The sequence below is a fragment of the Hypanus sabinus genome, chromosome X2 (assembly GCF_030144855.1).
Source record: "Hypanus sabinus isolate sHypSab1 chromosome X2, sHypSab1.hap1, whole genome shotgun sequence".
NCBI lineage: Eukaryota > Metazoa > Chordata > Chondrichthyes > Myliobatiformes > Dasyatidae > Hypanus > Hypanus sabinus.
The window spans coordinates 5,230,144-5,255,707 of NC_082739.1; the positions used below are offsets into that span (position 1 = coordinate 5,230,144).

The 25,564-nt window shown below is 42.3% G+C and overlaps 1 protein-coding gene across 1 annotated transcript in view; it reads right to left on the bottom strand.

Moving 5' to 3' along the window:
* abcg4a (ATP-binding cassette, sub-family G (WHITE), member 4a) overlaps positions 1 to 17,262 on the bottom strand; it is a 158,003-nt gene extending 140,741 nt beyond the window's left edge. The window contains exon 1 of the mRNA XM_059957300.1: positions 17,075 to 17,262. Coding sequence (XP_059813283.1) covers positions 17,075 to 17,119 — 45 coding nt within the window. The 5' untranslated portion in view covers positions 17,120 to 17,262. The remainder of the gene's footprint in view (positions 1 to 17,074) is intronic.
* Between the last annotated feature and the right edge of the window lie 8,302 nt (positions 17,263 to 25,564).

Sequence of the window (25,564 nt, forward strand, 5' to 3'; positions counted from 1 at the left end):
AATTTCTGGGCACTCGTTTGCTCTGACATTGTAGCAGAGTCTAGCCTGGAAGAAATCCCCACTGTCTTCATTTTCCATACTCTCAACCTAGTTCTTCTGAGTGCAACTGTCATTCTAGCTTCTCCTTCTGACAACTGGTCATGCTCAACAGATCTAAAAAAATGAAAACATGAGAAAAGCATTCCATTGCTAAAGTACAGTATGTTCTAACAATCAACAAATCAACCTGGCCCTGCATTTTAACACCATCCACCATCTTAGTTTCCAAACCTTTAGTAGCCCTTGTCTAACAAAGACTTATCTGAAGAGGTGTAGGAGCCTGAACCCCCCCCCCCCCCCAACCACACACACACACACACACACACACTTTGAGTACAGGAGCAGGGAGGTTCTACTGCAGTTGTACAAGGCCTTGGTGAGACCACACCTGGAGTATTGTGTGCAGTTTTGGTCCCCTAATCTGAGGAAAGACATTCTTGCCATAGAGGGAGTACAGAGAAGGTTCACCAGATTGATTCCTGGGATGGCAGGACTTTCATATGAAGAAAGACTGGATCGACTAGGCTTATACTCACTGGAATTTAGAAGATTGAGGGGGGATCATATTGAAACGTATAAAATTCTAAAGGGATTGGACAGGCTAGATGCCGGAAGATTGTTTCTGATGTTGGGGAAGTCCAGAATGAGGGGTCACAGTTTAAGGATAAAGGGGAAGCCTTTTAGGACCAAGATGAGGAAAAACTTCTTCACACAGAGAGTGGTGAATCTGTGGAATTCTCTGCCACAGGAAACAGTTGAGGTCGGTTCATTTGCTATATTTAAGAGAAAGTTAGATATGGCCCTTGTGGCTAAAGGGATCGGGGGTGTGGAGAGAAAGCAGGTACAGGGTTCTGAGTTGGATGATCAGCCATGATCATACTGAATGGCGGTGCAGGCTCGAAGGGCCGAATGGCCTACTCCTGCACCTATTTTCTATGTTTCTATACACACACACACACACACACACACACACAAACAAACAGTTTTAGGAACAGTCTCTTCCCATCCTCCAGCAGATTTATGAGCAGTCCATGTTATCTTGGACCTTGTTAATACTCTTTTGATTTCTCTATCCAGCTATCTATCTATCTAATAGTACTTTTTTATATTTTTAACTGCACTGCTGCCACAAAAGATCAAATTTCACAGCATATGTCAGTGATAATAAAGCCGATTCTGATCTGGTTCACTTTGAAATTGCCCATTGACTCAGCCTCGGCTGACAATCGGGAGATAGCTCTAGTTTCCTCTTGCTTTTTTGAGACCACAATCCTGAATGGATGGATATGCCCTCTGCCCCACTCCAGAAGAGATAGTTATCCATTATCAACATTTCAGCATTTTCATTCGTTCACCTCTTTATCACAAATTCCTTGCTATGTTTAAGGTTAAGAGTTCATAAAGTAATAATTACATTGTCGGATGAGGGCTCCTACTTCGCCAAGGACCAACGGTAATTCAGCAGTACCTCCAAGGGTAAATGCCAAGAGCTTGCATTACAAAGAACTGTATTTCCCAATTCCCACACCACCTTACAACACAGCATAGCAGTACACATCTCCTCAGAGGTCACTTTCATTTCATGTTAACAGGCACTGGATAAATTTTGAAAAGAAATGTTTCACTGTTAAAGAAAACGGAGACAAGGAATCATGGAAACACCCATCAGATCTGACTACATCTACAGAGTTTGTTAGTGGTTGATTGTTTTTCATTGGAATTGGAATACCTAACATTGTATAAAGGAGAACTGTATAAGCTTTTAACATTCTGTAAAAGGGTACAAGCCCAGCCCTGATGATGGGTCTCAGCCCAAAACAGCAACTATTTATTCCTTTCCATAGATGCTGTCTGACCTGTTGAGTTCCTCCATCATTTTGTATATATCACTCTGGATTTCCAGCATCTGTAGAATCGCTTGTGTTAGTGTATAAGGAAATACAGAGGCTGTGTGAATTGGTTGATGGGCTGCTAAAAGAGAGAAAAAAATAGATTTGTGGCAGAGCGGACAAGGGGAATTAAACAGCAACAAGGGAGGTAATGAAGGAACAGTAAAGATCAGCTCAGAGGAGATGTTAAAAGCAAACAGAATCATCACCCGCACCTACAGGAGAAATAGAAATAGTCTGGAGAAGAGAAAATCTGCGGATGCTGGAAAACACAAAATGCTGGAGGACTCAGCTGGTCAGGCAGCATCTATGGAGGAGAATAAATAGTTGATGTTTTGGGCTGAGGCCCTTCATCAGGACTGGAAAAAAAAGATGAGAATTCAGACCCAGGAGGTGGGGGGAGGGGAGGATGAAGTACAAGGTGGTAGGTGATAGGTGAAACCAGGGGAGGGAGAGGGCTGAAGGGGGCTACAGACTGAAGTTGCTGAATATTGTGATGGCCAAAAGGTTGTAAAATAGCTAATCAAAAGATGACAGATTCTGATAATCGGTTGTTGACCTTAAACATTAACTCTGTTTCTGTCTCTACACATTTTGCTTGACCTGATGCACTTCCAGCATTTTATGTTTAATTTCAGATTTCCAGCATCTGCAATATTTTTACTTTGATGATACTGGTTAAATTTTATTACCATTACTACATAAAAATAGGTTATTATAGATGTTTATTTTCTCAAAGTTATTTTAAATGAAAGTTCCTTACTTTTGAGTTTGGAGTACCATGTTTCCAAAAGATTGCCAATTTACACACATCAATTTTTCATAAACAATAAAGTGATAAATCCCAAAAGTTTGGATAGATTGTAAGAATGTTGTCGCAATATCAAAGCAATTATAGAACTTGTGTAATAGTTTAGTTCAGTTAAGACATAAGCAGTACAATGGCTCCAGTTCTTGATTACTTATGTCAAATCTGATCTATGTGCCAAGGTAGATTAAACATAACAAAACCCTCATCATCAGTTTGCATACAAAGAGGAAATCTATTTGAATATAGTTTAACCATTATTTATTCATGGAGAAACAGCAAACAAATGGGACGTGAAATCTCTCATTTGTTGTTTGGGTCATGCTGCCTTGTTTAAAGAAACAAAGAGATCAATAAATCATCTCAATTTGTGGATTGGTTAATGAGATGAACAGTGATTCCTCTAATTCATGGGGTTTCATTCTCTGCAGCATCGAGTGTATCTGAGCCATGCCTTCCTGGAAGGGCTTCTAAACTGGAGCCTGTCAGCCTATTCCATTTCAGCACTCCTCTTGTTTTGAGTACAGTATTCTCTAAGCAGAGAGTTGTAACATAATATTTTAATGCTTATCTTGTAGAAATGCAATTTATGCACCCATTTTATCTGAATTTATATTCTCTAGTTTGTGCTGGGTTAATGGATCTTGCTCAAGATGCAATGTTAAATTGGAACTGAGCTTTGGTTCCCCTGGAATATGTGAAGGGAACCTCTGTTTCTAAATTACCCCAATCTCAAAATGAAGCAATGCCCCCCGTGGAAAAGTATGGGTCTGCCTGGTGGTTTATGAATGTAGACTTGAAATTGCTTCATGGTTGCCAGTCGTTCCTATATAATTAATTATCATAGTAGAAATTGGACAAGTCTACAAACCCAAAAAGAACAAACTTATACATGAAATGGTGAATGAAAGAGGGTGTCTTTGGAAATATGACTTAGTGCAAGTCAGTAACTTAAGGATATTGAATGGGAAAAAGCAGGAGAAAAAATTATTTCATACATATAAGAGATAAAGATTTTGCAGCATGTGAAGCCTTAATACCAGCCATACAAATTGTACATCAGTGTTGATGCTTCTTCTATTAAAGTATCTAATTCAGTTTTGATAGAGAAAAATTGATACTTGAGATTTCTAGGCTCTGAAGAGTGGAGGACAATTCACTAATCTATTGACAATATTTTGCATTAAGCAAGTTCCTAATTGCTAATATTCTATATCAAAATGGAAACCATTTGTTGATGTCTGTACTTCATAATGATCTCAGAGGGAAAGTCTTAAAAATACAACACAGACTTTACCTTTTGCGAAATAGTACACAGGGGCATCTGAGGGAAGTTCATTAAAAACTAAAGAGGGTTCTTTCATAGAGCAAGGTTCAAAGTTCAAAGTAAAATTATCAGAGATGTTTTATCAGAGTACATACACGTCACCACATTCAACACTGACATTCTTTTTCTGCAGGCATACTTAGCAAATCTATAGAACAGAAACTGTAAAATGTAAACATCAGGAACTGTTAACTGTAAACAAATTGTGCAAATGCAGACAAAAATAAATAGCAACAAATACCGAGCATGAAATAACAATACAACAGAGTCCTTAAATGAGTATAGCTATCCCGTTTTGTTCAGGAGCCTGATGGTTCAGGGGTAGTAACTGTTCTCGAGCTTGGTGGCCTGAGTCCTGAGGCACCTGTACCTTCTATCTGATGGCAGCAGCAAGAAAAAAGCATGGACTGGGAGGTGAGGATCTTGATGATGGATGATGCTTTTCTACAGCAATGTTTCATGTAGATGTGCTCAATGGTTGGGAGGGTTGTACCTGTGATGTACTGGTCTGAATCCTACCATTTGTAGGATTTTCCACTCAAAGGCATTGGTGTTCCCATACCAGGCTGTAATGCAGCCAGTCAGCACACTCTTCACCTCACATCTATAGAGGTTTGCCAAAGTTTTCGATGACATGCTAAATCTCCACAGACTCCTGAAGAAGTAGAGGCACTGTTATACTTTCTTCACAATTTTATTTATATGGTGGGTCCAGGACAGGTCACCTGAGATAGTGACACCCAGGAATTTAAAGTTACTGACCCTCTCCACCTCTGATCCTCCGATTGTGGAGGAGATGTTGTTGCCAATACAAACTGACTGGGGTCTACAAGTGAGGAAATCCAGGATCCAATTGCATAAGGGGATATTGAGGCCAGATCTTGGATTTACTAATTATTTTTGAGGGGACCATGGTATTGAATGCTGCACTATAATCGATAAAACCATCCTGATGTATGCATCTTTGCAGTCCAGGTGTTCCAGGGTTGTGTGAAGAGCCAACGAGATAGTATCTGCTGTAGACCTGTTGCTTCGATAGGCAAATTGGAGCAGATCCAAGTTGTCACTCAGACAGGAGCTGATGTGCTTCAACACCAGCCTCTCAAAATACATCATTACTGTGGATGTAAGTGCCACTGGACGATAGTCATTTAGACCGGTTACCACACACTCTTCCTGGGCACCAGAATGAATGAAGCCTGCTTGAAGCAAGTGGGTACCACACACCGCCAGAGAGAGAGGTTGACGATATCCGTGAATACACCAGCCAGTTGGTTGGATCTTAAAGATGGTGCCTGTGTACTCTCTGTAGGCTGCAGGAACGTCTACTAGTTTTCCTCCTTTGAACTACTTTCACTGCAATTAGCAGCATTTAAATTTCCTCTTAACAATGGACTGTGAAATTATATCCGATCTCATGTTCGATGGTTAAATGCGAAGCAGTTAAGCATGGCACCTTGAAGGGTCAAGACCAAGGCCAAAAATGCAGCAGGAGAGGTGGGATTCAAATCTGGCAAAGGTGCAGCTATCCGACCAGAAGGTTTTACAATTTTCAGAATGGATTGAACCTCGAATTCTGGTAAGAAAAGAGGTGGCAGCATATGCTTTTTAGCCCATTCTCATTGGTGCATGGACGTTGGGGTTATGTCAACTTCTTGTTTCCCCTGAATTAGAACAACTAATGATTAAATGTAGAAATTCTACTTGCCTCGAGAGTTGTCATCCGTGATCCTAATCACAGCTTACATACCGTCAGCGTGATACTGTCTGTAAACAAGAAACAGCCCATTCCAATGCATTTCAAATTATAGTCGGGGACTTTAACCAGGCCTATTTGAAAAAAACCTTGCCCAATTATGACCAGCACATAACCTATTGCACCAGAGGTCCCAATGCATTAGGCCACTGCTACACTACAATAAGGAATGCATATCATTCCTTCCCAAGACCACATTTTGGCAAGTTGGGTCATTTGGCTGTACTCCTACTACCTGCATCCAGACAGAGCCTAAAGAGCAAGGCTACAGAGATCAAGACAACCAAGGAGTGGTCGCGGGAGGCAGAAGAACAGGTACACGATTGTCTTGAGTCAGTGGACTGGGCCGTGTTCAAGACTCACCTGAGGTCCTGTATGACTCCACCAGGGTTGTTACAGACTTTATTAAAACAGCCGTGAATGAGTAGAGACAAAATCTTTCAGGGTTTTCCCCAATCAGAAGCCCTGGATGTGTAGTGAAATCCAGAATTTGTTGAGAGCCAGATCAGAGGCTTCCAGGTCTGGAGATCAAGAATACTACAAGAGATGCACGTATGATCTCTGGAAGGCCATCTCTTGGGCAACGTGGAGATTCTGGGCTAGACTGGAATCAACGAGAGATGCTCGACAGCTGTGGCAGGGTTTGAACGCCGTAACCTCCTACAAAGCTAAAACCTGCGAATATGGGGACAGCAGAACTTTGCTTCTAGATGAGCTCAATGCCTTCTACGCTCAGTTTGACACAAGAACAGGGAGGAACCATTGCGCACCCCCATGACTCCCAATGATCCTTTGGTCTCAGTATCTGAAGATGATGTGCAGGCTGCCTTCAAGAGAGTGAATCAAAGGAAAGCATCTGGTCCAGAGGAGTACCTGGCTGAGCACTGAAGACCTGTCAAGATGACAAAAGATACTACCATTGATGGTGGAGGAGACAGAGTAGAGCATGCCCAGATGTAAGCAGCAGAGAGAGGCCAGAATCCCACACATGAGATGCTGGAGCAACTCAACAGGTCAGGCAGCATCTACAGAGAGAAATGAACAGGTACGTTTTGGACCAAACCCTTCAACAGGACCTTCTTCAGGTATGTGGCTTGGAAGGGAACCACTTGGTGGTGGTGTTCCCATAGACTTTCAGCCTCTATTCTTGAGTGATAGAGGCTGTAGTACCGGGTGATGCTATTGAAGAAGCCTTGGAAGATTGCTTCATCATAGAAGATGTACTGTGGAAAACAATCTGACTGGTTGTGACACTGTCCAGTATGGAGGAACCGCTACCCAGGATCGGTAAAAGCTGCAAAGGATTATAAACTCAGCTAGCTCCATTGTGCGCAAAGACCTCCCCGGCATTAAGAACATCTCAAAAGGCAGTTTCTCAAGAAGGTAGCATCCATCATCAAGAACCCTCATCACCCAGGACATTGTTATCAGCAGGGAGGAGGTACAGGAGCCTGAAGATGCTTCAGAACAGCTTCTTCCCCTCCAACATCAGATTTCTGAGCAGTATATGAACCCATGTACACTAACTCACTATTTTTACACTACTTATTAATAATTAATATACAGCATATTTCTTTTTGTAATTTATCATATGCTTTATGTATTGCACTGTACTGCTGCCACATAGCAACAAATTTCATGACATATGTCAGTGATGTTAAACCTGATTCTGATCAAGTCCTGATGAAGGGTCTTGGCCTGAAACGTTGACTGTTTATTCTGACTAGAAATTTAAGTCAACAATAAAAGTTCTATGATCACAGAGCAGATCATAGCAGTCCAGAGCAGAAATGTAGCATAGTAAGCTTACAGCGTCAGCAGTGCAATTGGGATTCAATTCGCACTGTAACGAGTTTGTACATTTTCCCCAGGTCCAGATAGGCTCTGTTTTCTGCCCACATTCCAAGGATATACAGGTTAGGGGCAGGGTTAGGCATCGGAAACATGGTGATACTTGTGGGCTGCACCCCAGTACATTCTCACACTGTGTTGGTTGCTGACACAGACTATGCAATTCAATGTATGTGTTAGTGTTTTGCTAACCGCTACACTACTGCACCACCCAGAATGCTATGAGCTGCTCTTGTAGTTATAGAATATTTATTGTCAATTAACTTAAACTTCTGGTCAGAATGCTGATGGTACAGCATTAACTCATTATATTCGAGGTAGTCTTTGATTGGCACTTGTGTGTGGAAAATGTGACGATTACATAAGGGTCCTCAGAGGCCATGGTCTAGACTCTCAAGCAATAAACAGTCTGCTGGAGGAACTAAGTGGGGTGGGGGTAAAGGGACCAGTGACATTTCAGGCCAAACACCGGGTGAACAAGTAGTCTTTAGAATACTGCAAGTCTGTGTCTTTGCTATTGCTTTGCTCACACTTGAGCGCTCGGTGACGAGTGCTGATGCTTTTTTTTGCCAGTGGGGGGAGGGGGGATCGTTTTTTGCTGCCGCTTACCTGCGGGAGGGAGGGGAGCTGGGGGGGGGGGGTGGACTTTGGGGTTCTAACATTTAACAGTCGTTCATTCTTTGGGGGCACTCCTCTGTTTTCGTGGATGGTTGCGAAGAAAAAGCATTTTGTGATGTATATTGTATTACATTTCTCTGACATTAAATGTACTTTTGAAACCTTTGAAAATCCTGAATCAGGACAAAGGGCGATATGGCCAGATTGAGGAAGGTAAAGCAGAGGTAGTTGGGTGGCTGATAAGTAGGAACACAAAGGCAATCAGTGCTGGAATCTGATAAGTAAGGAAGGTGATCACGGGAACCATTAGTGAAGAGGTGAAACACAGATGGATCAGATAGACCCACGACCAGATGTGGGTGGGGGGAGAGCTGCTAGGTGAAATGTGTAGATTGTAGGTGCATGGAACCAGGATGGGAAAGGTGACAAAAATGGTTGGGGGTGGTCTGAAAGGGGCCAGGGTTTGTCGTATTCTTAACTTTTGATTTATTACCTGGAATCTGGATGTTGTGAAAGACACACTGTGTGGAGACAATGATGAAGCTTCATCTGCATGGTTAGAAAAGCAATGAATCCTACTTCTGACCTGATGAAGCAGGAAAAATGTAGTGCTTTGAAATATAATCAGAGGCTGTAATTGTAAAGAACATATAGGCAAACATACTAAAGTGATTACTTAGACACAAGATATTGATGGTACTTTTACATCCATGGAGAATTGCCCAATAATTACTATCATCAGGAGAGGAAATGGAAGAAAGTGAGGTAAATTAACATTTTGATGTCAGCATTGAAGAGATCCATGATATCATTATTTTGGCACACATATGAAAATTAATTTAATTTAATGGCACAAGTATGAAATAGACTTATTCAGAAGTAGGTTTGTATACACTCAGTGGCCATTTTAATTAGATACACATGTACACCTGCTCGTTAATGTAAATCTGATCAGCCAATCATGTGACAGCAACTCAATGGATTAAAGCATGCAGACGTGGTCAAGAGGTTCATTTGCTGTTCAGACCAAACATCAGAATGGGGAAGAAATGTGACCTAAGTGACTTTGACCATGGAATGATTATTGGTGCCAGATCGTGCCAGACGCCATTGTCATAGCGGCCATTGTCGGAGTGGACTGAGGCAGAGTGGGACGGCTTTGGCTAAATCAGGCTTCGGCAAGAACAGGCAGAGGCGAGGTTGAACAGGGAACAACTGCGCAAGCGCGTGAAAGTTGGCCTCTGAGATCAGCGGGGGAATTTAAAAAGCGAGCAGAGGCTAAGTATGAGCTTCACTCCAGGTGAGGTAAGGCCAGGTAAGCTCCTTTAATTAATCTAATTAGTTTAGGAGTAGGTAATGGAGGTAGCAATTAGGGCAGTTGAGTGCTCTGTTTGTAGTATGTGGGAAGTCAGGGCAAGCACAGCTGTCCCTGATGACTACACCTGCAAAAGGTGCATCCAGCTGCAGCTCCTGACAAACTGTGTTAGGGAACTGGAGCTGGAGCTGGATGAAATTCGGATCATTTGGGAGGCAGAGGCAGAAACAAACAGGAGTTTCAGGGAGATTGTCACCCCTAGGAGTCAGGAGACAGGTAGTTGTGTGACTGTCAGGAGAGGGAAGGGGAATAGATAGGAAGAGCAGAGCACCCCTGTGGCCATTCCCATCAACAATTACCGTTTTGGATACTGTTGGTGGGGACGACCTACCAGGGACAAGTTGCAGTGGTTGCGTCTCCGGCACCGAGACTGGACCCTCAGCTTAGAAGGGAAGGAGGGAAAAGAGGAGAGCAGTAGTGATAGGAGATTCAATAGTTAGGGGGACAGACAGGAGGTTCTGTGGAAGAGATCGAGAATCCCGGATAGTCTGTTGTCTCCCTGGTGCCAGGGTCCGCGATATCTCAGATCGCGTTCTCAGTATTCTCAAGAGGGAGGGTGAGCAGCCAGGTGTTGTGGTCCATGTAGGAACCAATGACATGGGTAGGAAGAGTGAGGAGGTCCTGAAAGGTGAGTTTAGGGAGATAGGTGCCAAGTTAAAGGACAGGACCTCGAGGATAACAATCTCAGGACTGCTACCAGTGCCACCTGCAGGTGGGTTTAGAACTAGTAAGATAGTGCAGATCAACATGTGGCTGAGGACATGGTGCAGGAGGGAGGGCTTCAGATTTATAGATAATTGGGCAGTTTTCCAGGGAAGGTGGGACCTGTTCCGGCGGGACGGTTTACATCTGAACTGGAGGGGGACAAGTATTCTTGCAGGTAGGTTTGCGAGAGAGGCTCCAGTGGATTTAAACTAGATACAAGGGGGGAGGGGAACCAGAGTGTAGGAACAGGTGTATGGGAGAAGGAAGAAAAAGAAGACAGTAAAGTTCTTTGTACCGTTAGAGATAAACAGAGAGGAAGGGGTGGAGAATTTCTTAAATGCATTTATTTTAATACTAGGAGCATTATAAGAAAGGTGGATGAGCTTAGAGAATGGATTGATACCTGGAAATATGATGTTGTAGCTATTAGTGAAACATGGTTGCAGGAGGGATGTGATTGGCAACTAAATATTCCTGGATTTCGTTGCTTCAGGTGTGATAGAATCAGAGGGACAAGATGGGGAGGTGTTGCGTTGCTTGTCAGAGAAAATATTACAGCGGTGCTCTGGCAGGATAGATTAGAGAGGTCGTTTAGGGAGGCTATTTGGGTGGAATTGAGGAAGGAGAAAGGTGTAGTTACACTTATAGGGGTGTATTATAGACCACCTAATGGGGAGCGAGAATTGGAGGAGCAAATTTACAAGGAGATAGCAGATATTTGTAGTAAGCACAGGGTTGTGATTGTGGGAGATTTTAATTTTCCATACATAGACTGGAAAGCCCATACTGTAAAAGGGATGGATGGTTTAGAGTTTGTAAAATGTGTGCAGGATAGTCTTTTGCAGCAATACATAGAGGTACCAACTAGAGAAGGGGCAGTGTTGGATCTTCTGTTAGGGAATAAAATAGGTCAGGTGATGGAGGTATGTGTTGGGGAGCACTTCAGGTCCGGTGATCACAATGCCATTAGTTTCAATATAATTATGGAGAAGGATAGGACTAGACCCAGTGTTGAGATTTTTGATTGGAGAAAGGCTAACTTTGAGGATATGCGAAAGGATTTGGAAGGAGTGGATTGGGACAAGTTGTTTTATGGGAAGGATGTAATAGAGAAATGGAGGTCATTTAAAGGTGAAATTTTGAGGGTACAGAATGTTTATGTTCCTGTTAGGTTGAAAGGAAAGATTAAAAATTTGAGAGAGCCATGGTTTTCAAGGGATATTGGAAACTTGGTTAGGGAAAAGAGAGATATCTACAATAAATATAGGCAGCATGGAGTAAATGAGGTGCTCGAGGAATATAAAGAATGTAGGAAAAATCTTAAGAAAGAAATTAGAAAAGCTAAAAGAAGATATGAGGTTGCTTTGGCAAGTAAGGTGAAAATAAATCTGAAGGGTTTCTACAGTTATATATAAATACAAATACTTTATTGTCACCAAACAATTGATTCTAGAGCGTACAATCATCACAGTGATATTTGTTTCTGTGCTTTGCACTCCCTGAAATACAAATCAAAGTAAATATAATAAAAAAAATTAAATTATAAATCATAATTAGAAAATAGAAAAGGGAAAGTACGGTAGTGCAAGTCAGGTCCGGATATTTGGAAGGTACGGCCCAGATCCGGGACAGGATCTGTTCAGCAGTCTTCTCACAGTTGGAAGGAAGCTGTTCCCAAATCTGGCCGTACGTATCTTCAAGCTCCTGAACCTTCTCCTAGAGGGAAGAGGGACAAAAAGTGTGTTGGCTGGGTGGGACTTATCCTTGATTATCCTGGCAGCTCTGCTCCGACAGCTTGTGGTGTAAAGTGAGTCCAAGGATGGAAGATTGGTTTGTGTGATTAATAGCAAAAGGATAGTGAGAGATAAAATTGGTCCCTTAGAGAATCAGAGTCGACAGCTATGCGTGGAGCCGAAAGAGATGGGGGAGATTTTGAACAATTTATTTTCTTCGGTATTCACTAAGGAGAAGATATTGAATTGTGTAAGGTAAGGGAAACAAGTAGGGTAGTTATGGAAACTATGACGATTAAAGAGGAAGAAGTACTGGTGCTTTTAAGGAATATAAAAGTGGATAAATCTCCGGGTCCTGATAGGATATTCCCTAGGATCTTGAGGGAAGTTAGTGTGGAAATAGCAGGGGCTCTGACAGAAATATTTCAAATGTCATTAGAAACTGGGATGGTGCCGGAGGATTGGCATATTGCTCATGTGGTTCCATTGTTTAAAAAGGGTTCTAAGAGTAAACCTAGCAATTATAGGCCTGTCAGTTTGACATCAGTGGTGGGTAAATTAATGGAAAGTATTCTTAGAGATAGTATATATAATTATCTGGATAGACAGGGTCTGATTAGGAACAGTCAACATGGATTTGTGCGTGGAAGGTTATGTTTGACAAATCTTATTGAATTTTTTGAAGAGGTTACGAGGAAAGTTGACGAGGGTAAAGCAGTGGATATTGTCTTTATGGACTTCAGTAAGGTCTTTGACAAGGTTCTGCATGGGAGGTTAGTTAGGAAGGTTCAATCGTTAGGTATTAATATTGAAGTAGTAAAATGGATTCAACAGTGGCTGGATGGGAGATGCCAGAGAGTAGTGGTGGATAACTGTTTGTCAGGTTGGAGGCCGGTGACTAGTGGTGTGCCTCAGGGATCTGTACTGGGTCCAATGTTGTTTGTCATATACGTTAATGATCTGGATGATGGGGTGGTAAATTGGATTAGCAAGTATGCAGATGATACTAAGGCAGGTGGCATTGTGGATAATGAGGTAGGTTTTCAAAGTTTGCAGAGAGATTTAGGCCAGTTAGAAGAGTGGGCTGAACGATGGCAGATGGAGTTTAATGCTGATAAGTGTGAGGTGTTACATTTTGGTAGGAATAATCCAAATAGGACATACATGGTAAATGGTAGGGCATTGAAGAATGCAGTAGAACAGAGTGATCTAGGAATAATGGTGCATAGTTCCCTGAAGGTGGAATCTCATGTGGATAGGGTGGTGAAGAAAGCTTTTGGTATGCTGGCCTTTATAAATCAGAGCATTGAGTATAGGAGTTGGGATGTAATGTTAAAATTGTACAAGGTATTGGTGAGGCCAAATTTGGAGTATTGTGCACAGTTCTGGTCACTGAATTATAGGAAAGATATCAACAAAATAGAGAGAGTACAGAGGAGATTTACTAGAATGTTACCTGGGTTTCAGCACCTAAGTTACAGGGAAAGGTTGAACAAGTTAGGTCTTTATTCTTTGGAGCATAGAAGGTTGAGGGGGGACTTGATAGAGGTATTTAAAATTATGAGGGGGATAGATAGAGTTGACGTGGATAGACTTTTTCCATTGAGAGGGGAGATTCAAACAAGAGGACATGAGTTGAGAGTGAGGGGCAAAAGTTTAAGGGTAACACAAGGGGGAATTTCTTCACTCAGAGAGTGGTAGCTGTGTGAAATGAGCTTCCAGTAGAAGTGGTAGAGGCAGGTTTGGTATTGTCATTTAAAGTAAACTTGGATAGGTATATGGACAGGAAAGGAATGGAGGGTTATGGGCTGAGTGCAGGTCGGTGGGACTAGGTGAGATTAAGTGTTTGGCACGGACTAGAAGGGCCAAGATGGCCAGTTTCCGTGCTGTAATTGTTATATGGTTATATGGTTATACGGTGTGGTTTGAGTATCTTAGAAACTGCTGATCTCCTGGGATTTTCAACACAACAGTCTCTAAGAGTTTGCAGAGAATTGTACAATAAACAAAAGCATCTAGTGAGAAGCAGTTCTGTGGATGAAAACCCATTCTTAATGAGAGGTCAGAGGAGAATGGCCAGACTGGTTCAAGCTGACAGGAAGATGAGAGTAATTCAAATAACCACACATTACAACAGTGGTGTGCAGAAGATCATCTCTGAACACACAGCACATCAAAACTTGAAGTGGGTGGGCTACAACAGCAGAAGACCACAGACATACACTCAGTGGCCACTTTATTAGGTACAGAAGATACCAAATAAAATGGCCACTAAATGTAGAGAACTGGGCAAAAGAATGGAGCCAATAATCAGATGATCTTTAGGTAAGACATTCTCAACAATTAGCAGACAATGTGGATGAGGATAAATAGGCATCCGTTAGTCTCAAGAGACCATGGATTTGCACCTTGGAAAGTTCCCTGGGCAGGGTTGTATGGGAGACCAGCATTTGCCCAAGCTGCAAGTCTCCCCTCTCCACGCCACCGATGTTGTCCACGGGAAAGGTAAGGGCCGATACAGTTTGGCACTGGTATCGTCGCAGTGCTTTGCTCAAGGACACGCTGCCTTAGCTGAGGTTTGAACTAGTGACCTTCAGATCACTAGACCAAACACCTGGCCATGCGCCAGCACATGAGCACATGAGGATAAAACATGGTCTAAGAACAAAGCATTGGCAATAAGGGTCAAATCCAAACAAAACTACAACAAATTTATTGTATTCCAAGAAAATATGCTTTAGGTTAATGAATCTGTGGAATTCATTGCTACAGATGGCTGTGGAGGCCAAGTCTTGGGTATTCAGAGTGAAAGTTCATAGGTTCTTGATAAGTCAGGCATCAAAGATTACAGGGAGAAGGCAGGAGTATGGGTTTGAGAGGGATAATAAATCAGCATGATGGAATGGTGGAGCCGATTTGATGGGCTGAATGGCCTAATTCTGCTGCTATGTCTTATGATCTTATATAGGTTATTTTAATTGAAATCTGATTAATCAAAGGCATTTCAGCACCTCTGCAGATGGTTTATTATCACAGATTTATGATACTGCAGTGAGTCACTTTTTGTTCTCTAGTACTGGGAAAGTACTGACGTCAGTTGGCATCCATATCTGTCCATATGCTGCACTTCTGCTCTTGAGAAGGAGATGAGAGTCAGGAACCATCTCTTCTTCCATCCCAACCACTCAACAAATTAAGTTGGAGATGGAAGTGCATCTTAGCTAGCCAATCACCTATCCTCTTGTCCTGGGAGTATTGAGCTGGTCATTATAGGGAGGTTAATTTTCCTTTTAAGGGTGAGAAAAATGCTCCTACTTAATTTCCATAATCCTCAGGATGTTCTTTATCATTTTAGCGGTAAGGAATTGTTATAGAGTCATAGTCATAGATTAATACAGCACTGCACCAAGCTCTTCACCCAATATTTTTGAGGCATCCATCAAGTACTGATCTATACTAATCTCATTTTCCACCACTCAGCCACAGCCTTTTCTGCTAATGCATACCAAGTGCTCATCTAGATACTTTAACTGTTAAGAGAATATTTGCTTCCACCACCTTTTCAACAGTGAGTTCCAGATTTCAATTCCCCTCTGGATTAAAAAAATCTTTCGCTAAACCCCTTAAAATCTTCTGTTGTTTAATTTAAACTTATGCCCTCTGGTCATGGATTCTCCTAAGGGGAAAAATTTCTCAGGATCTATGCTTTTCACAATTCTGTATAGGTCAATCAATTCCCCCCATATCACTCCTTCCTTCCTTCCTTTCCAATGTTATTATATGGCTTTGGTTTACTCACTTATGAAAGGATATTGTAGCATTAGAGGGAGGGCAGAAAGGATCCATCAGACTAATTGTTGGGATAAGAGCATTGTTATGGTGCAAACAGTTGAAATATATATTCTTTAGATTTAGTAGAGTTAGAATGATGTCACTTAAATATACAAGACCCTAAGGGAGCCTGACAGGGTACACATTTAGATGTTTCCACCAGTGGGTCACTTCTGAACAATGGGACACAGTTAAAAGATATTTGGCCAGGTACATGGATGGACTGGAAGGTCTGTTTCATGCCCTGTAACTCTATGCTGACAAGATCAGCCATGCGTGTTGGAGGGAGAGGGAGGAAGGAGGAGTGGAATTGAAATTTCTTCACGGTGGGGGGGGGAAATCTTTAATTCTCTAGTCTGGAGACTTGTAAAGGCGAGATCACAACAGTTAATTAAAGCAGAAGCAGATAATTTGTTTTCAGAAATCAAGGAATAAGCAGGGAAATGGTAGAGAGGAGTTGTTGAAGTTTAGTGCCCAGCAGCACTGAATGGTGGGGCTGGCCAAAGGGGCCGAATGGCTGAGTCTTGCTCCTACTTCTTTGGAAAAGAAAATCTTCCAGATCATTGCAGTGAAGAGGGGGGTAGAAAGTGGCCGATAGAGTGATTATGCAAGACTAAATGTTACTTAGATTTGGGCTTTAAATTCGTGCACATGTGTTGAGGACAAATGCTTGTGTTTGGGTTTAAGGTTGAGCTCCCTCCGGACGTGCGGAGCGCTCATGACAAACCACAGTGACAGCCTGCACCTTCCCGAGCGGTGTTTCGGAATCCGATGCAGAGCCGGGGTTACTGTCGGTCAAAACACTCCGCGGTTACTCTCGGTCACAGGCTTTACCTACTCCAACCTGTTATTCCGTACGAAAACCAACTCAGCAAATCAGCAATATATACACTTCTAAAGCGGCTATTTTTGTTTAACATTCTAAAGGTACCTAAATACTGGTGGAATAATTTGACAAACATATAACCGATATTATTTTTGCTGGCAGAACATGTAAAGTGATAATCGCAAATATAAATAATGGCTCGAGAGACATTCGAATCTTGATATTAAATTTTAGAATAAATAGCAGTTTACGGGAATGTGCAATAATCACATCGGTCGGCCTCGTAGGTATATTAATGAAACAAAATGTACCGCACCTTCCGTGTCGGCGATAGTGCAGAGATGAAACAGGACGATGCCATGACTTCGGATGAACAACGACGGTCTCCTGGTCCTATTTCTGTCGCTTGGGATTTGTGATGGAGAGGTTCTGTTGTGAAACTACTGCTTGTATCGACCTCGAGTCTGTAGAGAAGCAGCCACCCCGTCCAGGCTGGGTTTTATTTCTTCGGGGGATGGGAGTGATTTACAGAACGCGATTTGTACGGGCGAAGACCCTTCCTGTCACGTCTCGTTACAGGTGCGCCAATTGTTCCACTGGGAAGGCGTGGACTTATGCTGGGATATAAACCACAGCCCTCTGCTACAGTACTTAAGTCACTTGTGATACTTGACTGTGCTCATCCCCTGCAAGCCGTTGGGTGTGCAGTGAGCAAGATGGTCTCCAGCAAACAAATGTGGTAGCAAAGTGATCATGTTACCGGAGTAATTGTGTGGCACTTTCTGTTTGCAATCCAGAGAAAATGTGAGTTCAAACCCAACCACTGGATTTGAAAAATAAAATATATAAATTGAAACGGACATTTGTTAAGAATGACGCTAAAGTTCTTTTGTTATAGAGACTAATTACTTACAACAAGCATCGTGCAAAGATGAAAGTCTGTCCTCCTGATCTGTCCTGGTCTATCTCTTGCTTTAAACCCACAACAGTGTACACTTGAGATACTCTATGAAGTGACTTGATCACATCCAGGTCTAAAATTCCAAAAAAATAACCCTTATTCATAAAACCTATACACAGGAAATATAAAGCAGGCATGGTTTTAGACAATAGACAATAGGTGCAGAAGTAGACCATTCGGCCCCTCGAGTCTGCACCGCCATTCTGAGATCATGGCTGATCATTCACTATCAATACCCAGTCCCTGCCTTGTCCCCATATCCCTTGATTCCCCTATCCATCAGATATCTATCCAGCTCCTTCTTGAAAGCATCCAGAGAATTGGCCTCCACCGTCTTCCGAGGCAGTGCATTCCACACCTCCACAACTCTCTGGGAGAAGAAGCTCTTCCTCAACTCTGTTTTAAATAACTGACCTCTTATTCTCAATCCATGCCCTCTGGTACTGGACTCTCCCAACATCTGGAACATATTTCCTGCCTCAATCCTATCAAATCCTTTAATTATCTTAAACGTGCAATCAGATCCCCTCTCAATCTCCTCAATTCCAGCGTGTACAAGCCCAATCTCTCCAATCTCTCTGCGTAAGACAGCCCTGCCATCCCAGGAATCAACCTAGTGAATCTACGCTGCACTTCCTCAATTGCCAGAATGTCCTTCCTTAAACCTGGAGACCAAAACTGTACACAATATTCCAGGTGTGGTCTCACCAGTGCCCTGTACAAATGCAAAAGAACATCCTTGCTCTTGTACTCAATTCCCCTTGTAACAAAGGTTTTCTTTATATTCATTGTGTCATCCAGTCAGAATCAGAATCAGGTTTGTTTTTACTGAGGTATGAGGTGAATTTTGTTGTTTTGCGGCAGCAGTACTGTGCAATGCAGAAACATTTGCTATAATTTATACTAAGAAAAATCTTTTAAAAAATAAACAAATATTAAGAGAGCAAAAATAGTGAGGCAATGTTAGTGGTTTCATGGAACATTCGGAAATCTTACAGACGTTACTAAAATATTGATTGTGCTTCTTCAGGCTCCTGTATCTCCTCCCTGATGGTACTCATGAGAAGAAGGCATGCTCCGTACAGTCTATCATTTATAGTGTTGTCCAGTCTATGCATCTGTAGTACATTCTATGTGCCAAGATGGTCCATGAAATGTTGGGGTTAGCTTTGAAGTAGATAGTGAGAATAGTGTTTCAGTTTGCAGCTGTGTACAGACTTGAGTTACTCCCACAACAAAGCTCTGTATTTCAATCACTTGTCTGACTTTCAGCTTCCTCACCACATGCGAGGTGCTTAACCAGGATCAAGGTCAAACCTCAAAAGTGTAGGAGGGAAAGCAATATATTCCATCTCATCACTTTCTATGCAAGAACTTGGCAACAGGTGAAAATTTGAAAACTGGACTCATTTCCAGAATGTCGCTATCACTTTGACCATAAGATATAGGAGCAGAATTAGGCTGTTTGGCCCATTGAGTCTGCTCCATGATTCCATCATGGCTGATTTATTATCCCTCTCAACCCCATTCTCCTGCCTTCTCCCTGTAAACTATGATGCCCTTACTAATGAAGAACCTATCAACCTCCACTTTAAATATGCCCAATGACTTGGCGTCCACAGCCATTTGTGGCAATGAATTTCACAGATTAACCACCCTCTGGCTAAAGAAATTCCTTCTCATCTCTGTTAGAAACATAGAAAACATATAACATAGAAAACTTACAGCACAATACAGGCCCTTCGGCCCACAAAGTTGTGCTGAACATGTTCCTATCTTAGAAATTACTAGGCTTACCCATAGCCCTCTATTTTTCTAAGCTCCATGTATCTATCCAAAAGTCACTTAAAAGACCCTATTGTATCCACCTGCACCACCGTCACCGGCAGCCCATTCCACACACTCACCACTCTCTGCGTAAAAAAACTTACCCCTGACATCTCCTCTGTACCTACTCCCCAGCACCTTAAAACTATGCCCTCTCATACTAGCCATTCCAGGCCTGGGAAAAAGCCTCTGACTATCCACATGATCAATGCCTCTGATCATCTTGTACACCTCTATCAGGTCACCTCTCATCCTCCGTCACTCCAAGGAGAAAAGGCTAAGTTCACTCGACCTGTTTTCATAAGGCATGCTCCCCAATCCAGACAACATCCTTGTAAATCTCCTCTGCACCCTTTCTATGGTTTCCACATCCTTCCTGTAGTGAAGCAACCAGAACTGAGCACAGTACTCCAAGTGGGGCCTGACCAGGGTCCTACATAGCTGCAACATTACCTCTCGATGGATGTTCTGAATGAATGCCTTTCTATTCTGAGGCTGTGCCCTCTGGTCCTCCACTATAGGAAACATCCTCTCCATGTCCACTCTACTTGAGGCTTTTCAATATGCAATAGGTTTCAGTGAGATCCTCCCATCATTTTTCTAAACTCCAGTGAGAGCAGGTGCAGAACCATCAAATGCACCTCATACATTAACCCTTTCATTCCCGGATCATTCTTGTGAACCTCCTCTGAACCCACTCCAAAGTAGTCACATCCTTTCTTAGATAAGGGGGCCAAAGCTGCACACAATACTCCAGATGCAGTCTAACCAGTGCTTTATAAAGCCTCAGCATCACATCCTTACTTTTATATTCTAATTTTCTCTCCATTTAGAAAATAGTCTACGCCTTTATTCCTTCTGTAATATATTCTTTATTGGACTGTACCACTACTACGTCGACTCAGGCCTAGTGTGTCAGGTCAAGGCCTTGCCTTGCTACTGGTACCACGTCTTGGGTTGGGTTGTTGGCAACTCAACCGACATGCCCCCTGGTGCACTTCGGTTAACCAGGCAGGAGGGTGTATCGGCACCCAGCAGGACTAAAAACAAAACCTGTCAAAGGGCAGATTAACTCCTTGTGATTCAATGGGCACCTACAGTCTGTGTGAGGAGTGGCACGCCGCACAGTCTTTTGTTTCACGCCTTGTAAGGCATAAGGCATTATTGGACTGTAAATGATTGCTATTTGTGTTTGGTAGAAAAATTAAGGGAGTTAATGAGCATGTGACAGTGAAGTAGGGGAATGGGAATGATGGGGAAACTCAAACTGCTGCCATTCACTTAATGGGCTGCTCGACTTCCTACATAAAGCAAGTGAAGCTGTGTGACTTGAACAGGAAGCTATGGCGTTCCCATTTGTCTCACGTTAGCAGCAAAGATCAAAGTTTTTCAAGATGCTTTTGAACTGACCTAGGTTTTGTACTGATTCACCAATTAGTCTTATTCAGTCCCCAAATCCCAAAGTACGGAAAACTCCTCTCATTTTCTCCCTTGTAGGAAATAGGATTATAGCAAATGAGAGTGTCTAGGTTTATATATGATGATATTTGTAAGGGCATGAACTCAAATTCATGATTTGTGAGGAGGCCAGTTTCCTTTACATGTTTTGACAACACGTTGTCAAGTGTGGCAATTCAAGGCACAGTGCAGTGTCTATGGCGGTCTATGTGAAAGATCTTCTGGGATTCCTGATTCACAGTTTGGTTTGAAGGTGAGTTAAGTCATGAGAACATACTGCAAACCTAAGTATCTTTCATAGTTGTGAATGTGTTAGCAAACCACAACTTGCCCATTTATTTCACATCATTTATTCTTTACATTCTTGATGGGCTCATAGACCTAGGACAGGGCTTCTCATGCACTGTAAAAAAAGAAGAGTGATATAAAGGATTCATGCAACAGCCACTTGATGAGAGCTAAATGGTTCGCACTGCCAAACCAAATCAAAATTACTGCTGGACTGATAGCACTTGGATCCACAGGGTTCTGCTGGGAGGACCACATAGATAGGAAACAGATGACCTCTGGTGGATCAGTAATGAACAACAAAACTTAAGCTTTAATTGTGCAACACAGACAAAATGCTGGCGGAACTCAGCAGGCCAGGCAGCATCTATGGAAAAGACCCTCTCGGCCCAAAACGTCGACTGTACTTTTTTCTATAGATGCTGCCTGGACTGCTGAATTCCTCCAGCATTTTGTGTGCGTTGCTTGGATTTCCAACATCTGCAGACTTACTCATATTTGAGCTTTAATTGTGCCCTCTGTCCTAATTTGTATTCTTCAAAGATTCAAAGTGCTTTTATTATCAAGGAATGTATAAATTATACAGCCTTGAGATTGGTTTGCATACAGGCAGTCAACAGACTTTGTTGGATATGTGCAATCTGAACACTCGCTCAGAGAATGGAGGTGATTAAATTATGAGGGTGCTTTGATAAAGCGAATAGGGAAGAACAATTTTCGTTGGCAAAATGGCAGTAAACAACCAAGGAAAACTGAGAGATGAAAATAGATGAAGCCAGGATCAGAATCAGGTTTATTATCACTGAGACTATCATGATGTGTGCTGGCAATATTGGAACACACGTACAGAGGAAAGACAGAACTCTAGTGTCCAGACAGCGACAAGAGTTTATTTATAATAATTCCAAAAGTACTTTGGTGACCTGGCTGAGCAACATTCTCAAAAATAGGACCCTGTGATTAGCAATTAAATAATACAGCAACACGGAATCCCGAAGCCTATCAAAATAAACTTTACAAGCTTAAACAGATGTCACCGGGAGACCGTATCACAAAGAGCGAGTCACTTGAGAAAAAATACAAGGAACTCTAAATGATTAACAACTGTCGTTAAACAACAATTAACCAATTTAGGTGCTCTGAAAGCCTCAGAGCTCAACGCTTTCCGGCTAACCACACAGGCCAAAAGAACTCATTACAGATGCATGTTATAAAATTTGTTGTTTTGCGGTAACAGTACAGTTACCGCAAAAAATCTATAAATTACAAAAGTAAATATATATTGTAAAATAAGGATTAGCAAGGTAGTGTTCACAGGTTCATGGACTGTTCAGAAATCCAATGGCGGGGTCCTAAATCATTGAGTGAGGGTCTTCAGGCTCTTGTACCTCCTCCCTGATAGTAGTAATAAGAAGAAGGCAAGTTCTGGATGGTGAGGGTCCTACATGATTAATGCCACTTTTTTGAGATACTGCCTTTTGAAGATGTCCTTGATGTTGGGGAGGGTTTTGCCTCTGATGGAACTGGCTGAGTCAGCAACTCTCTGCACCCTCTTGCGATCCTGTGCATTGGAGAGTCTTACAAGACTGTGATGCAACGTGTCAGAATGCTCTCCACCATATATCTACAGGAATTTCTAACAGTCTTGGTGTTATGAGTGCTGAACAGACGTGATGGAAATGGGGTGCAGAGTTAACCATTCCCCCCCACCCCCGAGAACTATGAAGTATTACTATTGCTATGCTGCTAATGAGAGAGAGAGATGAAGCACAGAGGCAGGAACATCTGCTACAGATAAGAGAGAGAGACACACACATTTGATTTCTGTATTATGGCTTCTTCCTGGATCATTTACCTTTCGCTACAAGGACGTTCGTCTGCTCATTAACGTTCCTAAGGAGACAGCAGGAGTGGCCTGATTTGATGGACATGGTCATTTTGAGTTAATGGATGGCTGATACCCCGTCCATGGGGATAAAAGACAGGTGTGGGGAGACACCCCTCAGACACACCAGTGGACACTGACTGAGTGTTGTGCCCCCACAGGAAGGTGGGGGCTTTGAGGACCGAATCAGGGGATCGGTCAATAAAGCTCACAGTGTGACGGCAGGGCCGGTGGGGACTTGTGTGTGTGTGTGTGTGTGTGTGTGTGTGTGTGTGTGTGTGTCCACTCATGCCAGAGTGACGAGTCCACCACAGAAGAATGGTCTGGCTGAGAATGGAGGAGGCAGAACTGAATGACCACACCGGTACGACAGAATCAGAATACAACAGAAGGTTTGCTGGCTGCAGCTGCTCAATCTCTTGCTCTCTCTCTCCAACAAATTACAATACAATAACAACTACCTCAGCACACATGAACTGAACTGAACTTTATATTATTCTATGACAATTCATTTACCCCTAGACATTGATAGAGCTTGATTATTATTGTTGATTATTAGTTCTACACTTCTACGTTTATTATTGCTAACTTGTTTTATATGTATATTTGCATTTTTGATACTGTATTGTGTAGTTTACTAATAAACACCTTTAGTTACAGTACCACCAGACTCCAATGGATTCTTCTATTTCAGCTGGTAAACCCAGTTACGGGGTACGTAACATTGGGCAATATACAGACAGACAGACAGACATACTTTATTGATCCCGAGGGAAATTGGGTTTCGTTACAGTCGCACCAACCAAGAATAGTATAGAAATATAGCAATATAAAACCATAGATAGTTAAATAATAATAAGTTAATCACACCAAGTGGAAATTAGTCCAGGACCAGCCTTTTGGCTCAGGGTGTCTGACACTCCGAGGGAGGAGTTGTAAAGTTTGATGGCCACAGGTAGGAATGACTTCCTATGACGCTCAGTGTTACATCTCGGTGGAATGAGTCTCTGGCTGAATGTACTCCTGTGCCTAACCAGTACATTATGGAGTGGATGGGAGTCATTGTCCAAGATGGCATGCAACTTGGACAGCATCCTCTTTTCAGACACCACCGTCAGAGAGTCCAGTTCCACTCCCACAACATAACAAATCTCTTCAAACTGCTAATGCAGTAGAGTCACTGAGATGCCTTTTTGTGATTTCATCAATGGGCTTGGCCCAAGACAGATCCTCTGAAATGTTGACACATGGGAACTTGAAGCTGTTCACACTTTACACCACTGACCTCTCAATGAGGACTGGTATGTTCTTCCAACTTCTCCTTCCTAAAATCTACAATCACTTCCTTGGTCTTGCTGACAATGAGTGTGAGATTGTTGCTGTGTCACTACTCAACTAGCTAATCTTTCTCATACCCGTATGCCTCCTTGTCAGCATCTGAGATTTGACCAACAACAGAGATATCCAGGGGCGTATCTATGGAAAATAGCGTCTATGGCAAGCACTGAAATTGTGCCCCTGTCCAAACATCTAACAGCCATCTTTTAGATAACTTTACCATAATATCAGCTCAAAAAGAACAAGTCAAGCTCGTTAATCTTTTAATTAACAAATTATGGCACGACATGAAAATTATAACTGCACCTTCCTTGCTTTCACTGATACAAATTGCTCTATGATGTGATCAAAGTCAGTTTTTTCAGTTTCTTCTCTTTCTACACTCAGCAGAGCGAGATCACAGAGTCTGTCTTGACCTTTGGAGGCTCTCAAATATGAAAGTATGAGTTTTAACTTGCTGAATGATCTCTCACAGCTGGCGATGGAAACTGCGATGGTTAGCATTATCTGAATAGCAATGCAAAGATTGGGGGAGATGCTCTCATTTCCATACTGAACAATAAGTTCAAGAAGCTCTTCAGGTCTTGATATTTTCATGTTGACCTGCCTTGATAGCAGCATTCTGCAATCCAAAGTTTCTTCATATAGCTGCTGTCCATCAACATTAGAGCTGTCCAATTCGCCCAAATTTTTGCTCTTCTTCTTTAGTCGTTACTGTTGGCGCCGTAACACAGTTTCTCAACATCGAGAAGGAACCGAAACTTGGCATCAGTGTCGTGCAAGTGAGTGAACCTTTCGTCCATTTCTCTATGAAGATGGTCGAGTGTTCCCTTTGTGACTCTTTCCATTTCTTCCTTAGCTGTTAACCCAGAGTCTCTTGAGTTCTCATCAGCCATTCATTTCTTTCGTCTCTGACATCTTTCAACTTCAATATTTCATTCTTGACAGAGACTGACTCCTTCTTCGAGTGACTCACTGACCAACACTTCTCTTTCATCATAAAAATTATCTCAGAGGGTTTTCAAATCCAGGGCAGCATAGTGGAAGTT